General features: G+C 43.0%; 1 protein-coding gene across 1 annotated transcript in view; it reads right to left on the bottom strand.

Moving 5' to 3' along the window:
* Window positions 1–6: 6 nt before the first annotated feature.
* RAP2C (RAP2C, member of RAS oncogene family) overlaps window positions 7–11,485 on the bottom strand; it is a 17,571-nt gene continuing 6,092 nt past the window's right edge. The window contains exons 2-4 of the mRNA XM_018564963.1: window positions 9,614–10,109; window positions 5,166–5,484; window positions 7–459 (exon numbers count right to left, since the gene is read on the bottom strand). Coding sequence (XP_018420465.1) covers window positions 5,206–5,484; window positions 9,614–9,886 — 552 coding nt within the window. The 5' untranslated portion in view covers window positions 9,887–10,109 and the 3' untranslated portion in view covers window positions 7–459; window positions 5,166–5,205. The remainder of the gene's footprint in view (window positions 460–5,165; window positions 5,485–9,613; window positions 10,110–11,485) is intronic.

Raw genomic sequence — 11,485 nt, forward strand, 5'->3', positions numbered from 1 at the left:
CAAGTGTACAAACACCTTCAATGCAAGAGAAGCAGAGGGGGCATTGTAAGACCCCGCTTTACTGGCCCACTGGCACTGAAGGAGTTAAGAGCAAATTCGAGGTAACGTATAGAAAATAAACCATGCGATTAAGGCTCAAATTATCCTCCGTTAAAACCGTCTTTTAAAAAGGCATTAAGTAGGTAATACTGAGTTTAAGTACTTAATAAATACAATTTTCAGAAAAGAAAAAAAAAAAAAAAAAAAAAAAAAAAAAAAAAAATATATATTTTTTTAACTTATGGTAAACGTGCTATGCACAGTTGTTGATGGCGAGCGAACGTGACCCGCCATCTCTGAGCGTTCGATGACATGTATGGCAAATGTGCTGTTGTGCAGACAGGTTTATCACGGCTCAGATCTGCAACCTGGGCTGTAAATTCTTCAAAGCCGAAGCTGTGCAAATTTCCTCTGAGTTATCTGTGGAGACACAAGAGAGAAAACCAGGTCATATAAACGTCACACGTTATCAATACAATAATTAGGGAGAACAATATCCTGAAAGCCCAACCCCTGCCAAAACTTTTGTTTGGATAAAGTCGGGAGAACTAGAACTTCTCTTTTTATATTTGCTGACCATGTCCCCATTTGGGAGATATTTGCTCACTTCCTGTGCAGGAGAGGAGTGTCAGGTGCAACAGGAAGTGAGGGTATATCTCTTCATTGGAGAAACCAGTAGGGTTTGAAGGCTGTGACACACTTCAGGCAAAGCGATGCGAAGAGATGCAAAGAGAAGCTAGAAAAATAAGCAACCTTAACTTCGTGCTGCACCGCCCCGTAGCTCGTCTACACCGCCGTCTGTACTGTCGTTTTTCATGGTTACCTCTACAAGCATCTGTGGGATGTGCTGGAAAAAAGTCCGATCCATGGAGCTTACAAGTCCGATCCATGGAGCTTACAAGTCCGATCCATGGAGCTTACAAGTCCGATCCATGGAGCTTACAAGTCCGATCCATGGAGCTTACAAGTCCGATCCATGGAGCTTACAAGTCCGATCCATGGAGCTTACAAGTCCGATCCATGGAGCTTACAAGTCCGATAGGAGATATTTGCTCACTTCCTGTGCAGGAGAGGAGTGTCAGGTGCAACAGGAAGTGAGGGTATATCTCTTCATTGGAGAAACCAGTAGGGTTTGAAGGCTGTGACACACTTCAGGCAAAGCGATGCGAAGAGATGCAAAGAGAAGCTAGAAAAATAAGCAACCTTAACTTCGTGCTGCACCGCCCCGTAGCTCGTCTACACCGCCGTCTGTACTGTCGTTTTTCATGGTTACCTCTACAAGCATCTGTGGGATGTGCTGGAAAAAAGTCCGATCCATGGAGCTTACAAGTCCGATCCATGGAGCTTACAAGTCCGATCCATGGAGCTTACAAGTCCGATCCATGGAGCTTACAAGTCCGATACCGGCTCTATGTATTGGGAAAAGTATATTTTAGTCCACCAATACTTCTTATGTAAGTGCATGTTTTTGTCTTTGTGTACCTTAAACAGCAGTTTGACTTACCTTACTCCTCGTTCCTGCATGCTACTCCTTTGTCAAATAAGTATCCAGACCATACAACGAGTCGCTAAGCTGGCCATACACCTATAGATTATCTGCAGATCGGCCCCGCTGGCTCTCAAAATACCTGAACAATGCCTGCATCCAACCAGATTGTTCAAGCATTTTGACAGCCAGCGGGGCTGACTAGCAATATACTGAAGCTTGGCCCAGTGGGAGATTCCCCCATCCACACTATTTAGCGTAGATGGAGGAATATGACCATAGAAAATCTGCAGATAATCTATAGGTGTATGGCCAGCTTTACAGACATACAATTTTATACAAAAAAAATAGAATTACTTTCGTTAATAAGTATACTTGTGTATGAAAATTATTTCATCATATTAGATAACAAATTCATCATGGGTCCAGGGACAGGTTATTGTGTTACTATACATATCTGTTGGAAAATATGACCAACTTTCATACTTCCATTGAAGGCCGCTGCGCCTCCCAGCTTGAATAAAACACATTTGTTTTTCTTTTTTTTCATAAAACAAATAGTTTTCTTTTATATTAGATGTACTTTATCTAGGGCTGCAATGAACGATTATTTCATAATTGAGTAGTTGGCCAAATATATCGGATTAACAAAAAAAAAAAATGAAATGCCATCTTTTATTTAAAATAAAAAACCATAAAAACACAAATAGTGTTACAAACAAAAAAAGTTACTCAGAATAAAACTGCATGCACCATGTTTTGGAACAGACAGCATTGCGGTACCGCACATTCCAGTGCAGGTGATTTTGGGGTGCCATTGAAGTGAATAGCACCACAACGTACCTCCCGCAGCAGGTCGAAACTGAAAATTACTTTTTCCTGCCTTTTCTAATTGTAATAATTGTATGTAATGTATTATATTAGACTTTTAATTAGTTTGATGGATGGTAAACCTGACTTGTGTTTTCCCTACTAGGTGTGTGTTTGGGTGGGGGGGGGACACAAGCCCCCCTATGTGATAGCACATTGGAGGCGACAGGTTCCTTTTAAAGTGACATTGGGGGAGTCACCTTTCCACTTCAAGAAAGCTATTCAAGTGCACATCTCGCTTGAATAGCTTCAGGCAGGGAATGACAGCTGCTGGCAGCAACATTTCACAGCAGGCAGCTGAGTGTAAACATAGCAGGCTGTGGGCAGATGCAATAGCCAGCCTGCTATAGGCCATGGCAATCTGAAATAGCCAATAGCAGGCTGGTTATTGCACCTGCCCACTGCCTGCTTCAAAATCAGCAGAGGAGCGGATCTTAAGGAGAACTTTCTCCTTCAAGTCCCTTCTCTGCTGACTGACAGCAGGCAGTGGGCGAGTGCTATGACTGAGGTTTGGTGAAGCTCTCCTCCATGCTGGGCACCGGCTGCAGGAATCTGTGTCCCCTCCAATCTCTGCAGGGAGCAGTGGGGATTCGGAGGGGACACAGAGCCGATGAACAACCGGCTCCCAGCGCAGAGGAGAGAACTAAGGGATCCAGACCAACTAATCAATGAGAATCGTTAATGATTCTCATAATCGATTGGCTGGTTGCAGACCTGGTTAATTGTTTTTTTTCATAAATCCTTTTTATCACATTGACTGTACTGTATCGATAACATTCTTTGATCCTGAAGAAGCAATTTATATAAAAATCGCTAAACGTGTATATTTAGGAGTTATGGAAGCTGTTAACGATACATACATATGGATATGTATGGTAACATGATGAGATAAATAAGAGGTCTCTGGAACCATGATGAATTTATCCTATATAATCAAATCATTTTAAACACACAATACTAGTAATGATGAATGCAATAACATTGTATGCTCTGGACACCAAGTCCCATTATTTAACTTTTGGTTCTTTAGACAGAGACAGACACATACACACACGTGTAAAAGTGCTCCCGATTTTTTTTTCAATTGTTGAATGTTATTTATTTTTTTACTTTACTTTACTATTAGTGACTTTGGTGAAATATCAGGAGGTCTCAACACACGCCTAATATTTCCCTTTTGGGGGAAGAACAAAAAAAAAAAAACAGTCCTCAATTAATTTTTCTGCAGCCCAGCCCTCAATGAACAGGAGGCTTCCTGTTCATTCATAAATCGAGGAGATAGTAAACAGATACCATTTCCACAATCAAAAATAAAACAGGAAGTGATATAGATCACTTCCTGTTCATTCATAATTGAGGACACAGTATCTGAATACTATGTCCTCAGTTATTTACAATCATTGTAGTGATCAGTACTGAAAAGCAAAGCTAATGTGGTGGGGAAGGGTTTGTGGCAGCTCTCCCCACCGCTGGGCACCAGCCGCAGGGGAGCAGCGGGGGAATCAGTGCCGATGAAACACCGGCTCCCAGCACGGAGAGAACTAGGTGATCCAGACAAACTATTCAATTAGAATAATTGATAACAATTTTCATCATCAATTAATCGATTAGTTGGTTTCAGCCCTACTAGAGACACTAGTGGAGACTGATGGAGATCACTATTATAGCCAAACCATTTTTCACTTTCTTGCTCCCTACAGCCACCTTAAAGGATAAGTTTACCTTTTGCCAAAATGTAAGGAAATGCATATTTAATATAAAAAAAATAAAAATGCTTTTCTTTAATTTTTTTCATTCAAGGCTGGAAAGCATTGCGATCACTCGATCAGGGCCGCGAATTCAGGCTTCTGCACATTCTCTACCAGGCAGAGCTCGTACTGAGGTACGGAGTTTTAGTTAGGAGAGATACAGAGTCCCGCCCTCCTCTCTCTGGTTAGATGCAGTAGAGCTGTCCTTATTCCCGTCCAGCCGTCCTTCCCCATCTCTCCTAAGTACAGAGTAACCTCAGTATGGCGCTCTGCCTGTATGAGAATGGGCTGAAGCCTGAGCTATGCAGCCCTGATCGAGTACTCACATTTGCAATACTTCCTATGCTTCAATGCAAAAATGAAAGAAATGCATTTTTGTATTTTATATTATCAAATATGTATTTCTTTAATTTTTGCAAAAGATGGACTTAGCCTTTAGGGCTAGTTGAATCCAGCCACAGTGCGTTCCAGCCCAATAGGGGCCGGAACGCACTGAAACGCATTGTGGCAGTCTCACTTTGTGTTGGGGCGTGGAAGTGCATTGAACTCAATGGCATCGCAGCCCTGCCCTCCGGCTGCAGTGCGATCGGCTGCACGGGAATGTGTGGCACATCAGTGCCTGCGTTACGGTCAGAAAATGCACTATTTTTCTGACCGGAACGCAGGCACACATGCGCCACTCGTTCCTGTGCTGCCGATCAATCGGGCCAGAATGCACTGTGGCTGGTGTGAACTAGCCCTTCGAATATAATTGTGTCATATTTGTTATTTCTCTCTGCAAAATTGTTTATTAGTTCAGAGGAGAGAAGAATACAAAACAGAAGAGGGACGGAAAGCACAGAAAAACAATTGTGTGTGAAGGGAATAATCAATGCAATTAAGTTCTACAAGTCAGAGAATATTTTTCTTTCGCTGGTTTCAGTAAGCATCAACTGGCCACAGGTTGGGCGTCCAAGGTTTAGGGGATTGGATGCTGAGGGCATTTCTACACAAATAAACGTGCAGAAAGGCATGGCACCGACCTGCTCTTTTATGGCCACGTTTGAGGTCCCTCCGAGTGTCTCATTGAACAGTGCACGTTGTACAACACTGATCCTGCTTCTCAGGCAGAGATGCATAGTTCATTTGCCTGACGATCTCCGCAAACAGTTCGTCCACCATAGTCTTGCTCTTGGCAGATGTCTCCATAAAAGGGCAGCCCCATTCTTGAGCTAGAGAGCGGCCCTCTGTAGACACAACTTCTCGCTCAGACTCCAGGTCAACCTTGTTCCCAACCAGAATGAGGGGTACCTTCTCATATCGCTTTACTCTGACTATTTGGTCCCGCATTGGCTTGATATCCTTGTTAAAAACAAGAAGCAAATCAGTTAAAGAGTTCATACACCATAGTTTACAATCAAAAATTGTTTCTATTGCGTTCAAAATGTGGACCTCTCACTATAAAATAGTTATTGACAAATCTAACTAAGTAAAAACATTTGTGTACACAGCTAAGGCTAGGTTCACACCTAGGAGACAGCTCACCACACGGCGCAGTCAGGAGTCGCCAAGGTGTGAACCAATCACACTGTGGGTGCCATTATTTTCTAAAGGCACCCCAGTCGCCGCAGGCGGATCGCACGGTTCCCCGCCTCATTTCCGCACGTGCTTCTGAACACCGCGTGTCATGTATTGCACAAAGAAGGTACATGTTGAAATCAAAAGGGGCCGCGCGGCAATCACAGACTGCATTGTACAGTTACTTGCCTTGTCATCGTGCTCGTCAACTGGGTCCAATGATTTCAGGCACCCAAAATAAGTGTGCCAATTAGGATTTAGGACTTTGTCTCCGTTCCAAAACAAGGAGATAACAAAGTACTAAAAATGGAGGATCAGCACGACAGGCAAGGAATTATCACACTCAACAGAAAGAAAGCAATGGCCGTCTATTGATAGGGGGCTCCGTTATGGTGGACTATTAAACAAGGAACTTCACCCTTACCTTAAGGTCTCGTTTAGAGCTGCAGCTAACGATTATTTTCAAAATCGATTAGTTAGTAGCGGTGAGCGTGAGGTGGGGAGGAGGTGTGGCACGCAGTGTGTGTGGAGCCGTGAACAGGGCCAACCAATCGGAAGCCGATTAATCGATGATTGAAAAAGTTGTCAACTTTTTCAATAATCGATTATAATCGATTATGTCGATTAGTTGTTGCAGCTCTAGTCTCGTTCACACCTAGGCTGGTGTGAACGGTAAAAAAGTCGCGCGACCGTCGCGTGTTTCCGAAGGCTACTTGGCTGTATCCCAATGGAAACGCGCAACAAAATGGCCCAAAGTAGTACATGTACCTTTTCAGGCGTGGACCGTTTTGTAGCGCGTTAGGGACGGGCGGAAATACGCCAAGGTGGGAACGAGACCATTGAATACAACAGGATTGATATTTTTGAGCGTTTTGTAGGGCGTTCGTCGAGCGTAGAACGCGCTACAAAACGTTCAGGTGTGAACGAGGGCTAAAAATGACAACAAAGGCATCTTCAGAAATGTTTTGTAATGACAAGCAGATTTTTATAGATAATTGCCAGGTTTTTATTCTTTGCATACCTCCCCCCCCCACCATTCTTTTCACAGTATCCATTGTTACTAGGGACAAATTAATAGGTCTCTCTACCTCCTGGAACTATGGCACATGTGACCATACACATGGGGGGGGGGGTTAGGGGAATGCCTTTCCCTGATATCTCATGAGATTTTGAGGTTACAAATGAGATTTCCCAGCAATGCCCAGTGATGTAACCTTCCCAGGATGCATCTCTTGCTACATCACCAATGCCTAAGAGGACCAGGAAGTGGAAAAACAGTAATTACATTACAGGATTTTACATTACAGAACATTACAGAATTTTATATCAGTATGCAGAGCTGCATGCTTAAGTAATTCTAGTCAAAGGGGGTAAGAGTCCACTTTAAGCAATACATTCCACCATCATACCCGTCCTCTGCACCCCATTCCACCATCATACCCGTCCTCTCTATTCCTGCATCATACCCATCCTCTCCAATAACACCAGCTATAGAGGAATACATCAGATCCCAGCAATTTACACATTATAGTATAATGTACTATTGCTGCGATTTGCTGCATTCCGCTATAGCTGCTGGTATTCTGCACTGTGCCGCTTTATAATGTACTATATTGCACACCACCCTTTTTTTTTTTACTTCCACCGCTCCAAGCTTGCTCCCGTGATGGACTACAATCTCAATACAAACTAGTAGTCCATCACTGGAGACTTTTTTTTAAATCCGATTAATCGAACTTAATAATCGGCTAACTAATCGATTATGAAAATAATCGTTAGCTGCAGCTCTATACAGCAATGTGCAATGAAGCCAGTCTCACATGATAAGTGTTAGAAGGCAGAACCGGAAAAACTGCAGATAAGTAATTATGCTCGTTAAGCACACATTCAAATCATGCATTGCAGTAATTTTAGCAATGCAGCAAACCACAATGCATATCAGCATCCTGCTGTGCGCTATTACACAGGTACATATTTTTTTTTTTACTATATACGCACGTTGGGGTGCCCTTCAGACTACAAAGCATAAATATCTATGCATGTGTTGTGGTAACGCATGTTAAAGGTGCATTACCAAAGAGTACTAGTCTGAATAGGCCATCGTCCGTGAGCAGGCGACACAGCAAACCTGCTGCAGTGGGAAAGTAGTGGTGTCAACCTGCTAGCCCTTCACTGAGGCACAGGTGACTCAGACTATGTAAACAGGTAAATATGGTAAATATGGTAAGGTATCTATTCAGCTTGTTGACTTGAATTCTGCTTTAAAGCTTAGACATGGTCAGACACCCCCCCTCTTCCTATATCCAGGGAAACAAACGCACAATAAGTCTGAAGACCAAGAACGGAGAAATCTAAACTGCTAAATTCACACACCCCTGTCCTCCATAGCGTGCACAAAGATATGACAACACAGATTTTGTCATGGGTGGTACTTGCTCAGATACTGGAGTGCAGGAGGGTGCACTCTCCCTACACCCAGAGAGGGGATGTTTACAAATGCTCCAGCACCAGAATATGTCACAGTGCAGGTACGATCTGACATCTTGGGATACCTGTTCTTCCACAGCGGCCTTCGTTTACAGTTCAGGTCTAATATAACGCACATAATTGCTCTATACACTTGAAGTGGGAAGAAACAGGTTTGTACAGATAAGAGTAACAATCTACAATTGCTTACAGAATCATCACTGCGTGTTTATGAATCAGAATACACCAGGCATGGCCTGAAAAGCAATGTTTTATGTGCGTCACAGGAGGTGGCAGGCCAAGCACCGATCCAATGGCTGAAGCCAAGATTTGCATTACAAAGCACCACTGAACCCCAATGAGCATGTACCCGAAATTGCCTGCAAATGCATCAAAGTGACAGGAAGTCATTGAGTCTCCAATACAGGTACACTTTAAATCTGTCCAGAGCCTTTCATCACAAACTATTACAGTCAGCTCTGTGAGAAGCAATACTGACTCACTGCTAATGTACCAGAGAGGTCATCAACTGAGGCATTTGTACCACCAACTACAGTCATAAACAGATGATTTCCGACACCAAGTTTTATAGAAAAGATGAACTTTAGCACAAACCAAACCGAGGTAACATGTGACAGCAGTTTTGCGAGCGTCAGAAGGATGTTTCACAATAGACAACTGCAGATGAAAATGATTCATAGAGAAGTGTCATGTGTTAAATAGGTCATGCAACCATTACAGTTTAAAAATACTTCACACTATATATTTGGGCTAATCAACACTTTTTTTTTACTGGTATGGGTCAGGAGAAGCCAAATCTAGAAAACTAGGTATTCAGATGAGACCCCATCAAGAGGCCCCAAGACAAATATTCAGTGTACTTATTGACTGTAATAGTGTGAACCAAATATGAATGAGGATGCCTCTGCCCTCAACAAGCCCTAGGATTCTTCATATGAATAGAAAATCCCTCGACATCTGGTGACATGTAGACTAGTGAGAGACACCAATAAGTAGGTGTGCAACATGAAAGAGCAGCTGCGAGGCCTTTCTTGTTCAAGCAGCCAAACTGGGAAAACCATATTTTTTTTAACACAAACCCCAGTCTGCATTGATCTGCATTGAAGCAATGGTCTGATTTCTCATTGAAAATTAAAAACTACCTCAAAAGCAATTGACAATTTTGGTTAACTAAAAATGATAAGTAAAAAGGAAACCAGGGTGGGCAGGAAGCCAGCTGTCCAGGAACACTCAAGCTTCCTTCATTACCCTTTACACAAGGAGAACATCTTTATATGTTTGCTGCCCTTGCCTAGGAAACTCAGTGATTTCAAAAGGACTAGCCAACTTGAATTTGCTTCCATGTGCCTGCACACTGGCACTCAATACGGTTGCTGTAGTCCACAACCCCATCTATAAAGGTAATATGGCTGGAGTTCATGCTCACCTGGAATGACTGCTGATTCACCAAGCTATACACTAAGATGAAGCCCTGCCCGTTCTTAATGTATAAATCCCTCATGGAGGCAAACTGCTCTGTGCCAGCTGTATCCAGGATCTCCAGTACGGATGGCGAAGAGTCCACTTCAATCTCCTTCCGGTAAAAATCCTCAATGGTGGGGTCATACTTCTCAATAAAGGTGCCTGTAACAAACTGTACAGTCAAGGCTGACTTCCCAACCCCTCCGCTGCCCAACACCACCACTTTGTACTCCCTCATGGACCCAGAGAGGAAGAGTCAATCTGCACATGCACTGCAACACGACAGCAGGAGGAGAGGCGTTAATGTGATGGATGGAGTTTCAAGGAGGTCATATCCTCTGTCAGTTAATAGTGTCCACCGGAGGGTTTGTCTTCAGAGACTACAGCGTCCCAATGTTTAGCGGATGAGTCCTTCCAGAGCAATACAAGGACAGCAACTCAGTCTCAATCTCTCCAGACTCCTGTAAATGTTTAACAACAAAAAAGAGAACATTATTCCCAAAGAAACAATATAAGAACCACAAGACTAAATAACTCCAAGCAGCAAAACATACTGGTGCCTAAGATGGCTTCTTTGGTTCCTGCAAAATGATCAGGTAATAAATCACTTACTTCGGCTGCAAAGGTCTCACCACTCACTGCAATTGTCTCCCAACAGTCACTGACTCACTTGCTGGGGTTCTGACTTTACTTGCTGGGGTTCTGACTTTACTTGCTGGGGTTCTGACTTTACTTGCTGCATTCTTCTTCGGAGCAGTGATTTACAATGAACTGAAGTTGGAGTTTACTTACAGCAGTAATACAGAGTTACTTTGGATACAGGACGGTGCAGACAATCCGCTACAATTCTATGAACCCCTAGCAACCTCTGCAGGAAGCCTAGCGTTCCACAGAACCCCGGTTATAAATGGCTGCACAGTTCCAAATGGTACCTAAAGTCAGCAGCATAGGCAGAGGAATTTTTAGGGCTGCAACAACTAATTGATTAGATTATGAGAATAGTTGGCAACTATTCTCATTATCGGTGGAGAGATTATTTCAATGCAACCAATCGATTCCTTGAAAAAACTTAAATCGGGCAACTGATGAAAATAATCGTTAGCTGTAGCCCTAGGCATTTTTGCCATTGTTACCAGATTCATTGGTTTGAGGAAGGATTCTCCAAGACGTGAACATTTTAGTGGTTCCTCTGGGCTAAAAAGGTTGAGAAATGCTGGTCTCTAGCGTCAACATTATAACACCTGAGTGACAAAAGAGGCCAGTTCCTTGAAATACTTTAACAGTCACTGCAGTTGCAAAAAAACCCCCAAAACAACCCTTACATATAACTGTTAGCATTGAGGTAAAAGCAACTAAACTGCCTTTTACTAACCTGTAGGCGACGAGAGAGATTGCTGAATGATAACAAACCACAGCCTATTAAGAATTGTCGTGTAGTTCTGGGCAGACACATCAATAAATGGGATAATTACAGAGTAGTACACGTGTTAAATTTTGGGTTCTATCCGCTTCCATGGTTGCACACCTCACAGTTTTATCTAGTCCATCTTAATTAATACATGTACCAAATCGCAGAGTCATCTCAACACTCTACATCTTCACCACACCCAAACCACAGCCATCGACACTTGCTTGATCTCAATCCCCTGCTCAAGAACAACATCGCTGCTGAAAAGGATGATGCTTATCTAGTGCACATCAGTTGGTTTTCTGCCTTGCAGAAAGAAACAAAAAAAAGGCTAATGATTTACAAACATAACATCCGTATTGATTCTGAGGACTTGGTCACCCCGTACTTTCCATAAGTCCCCCTGGAACTCCGGGGGGGGGGGGGGAA

The sequence above is a fragment of the Nanorana parkeri genome, unplaced genomic scaffold (genome assembly GCF_000935625.1).
Source record: "Nanorana parkeri isolate BGI_ZX_2015 unplaced genomic scaffold, ASM93562v1 scaffold801, whole genome shotgun sequence".
NCBI lineage: Eukaryota > Metazoa > Chordata > Amphibia > Anura > Dicroglossidae > Nanorana > Nanorana parkeri.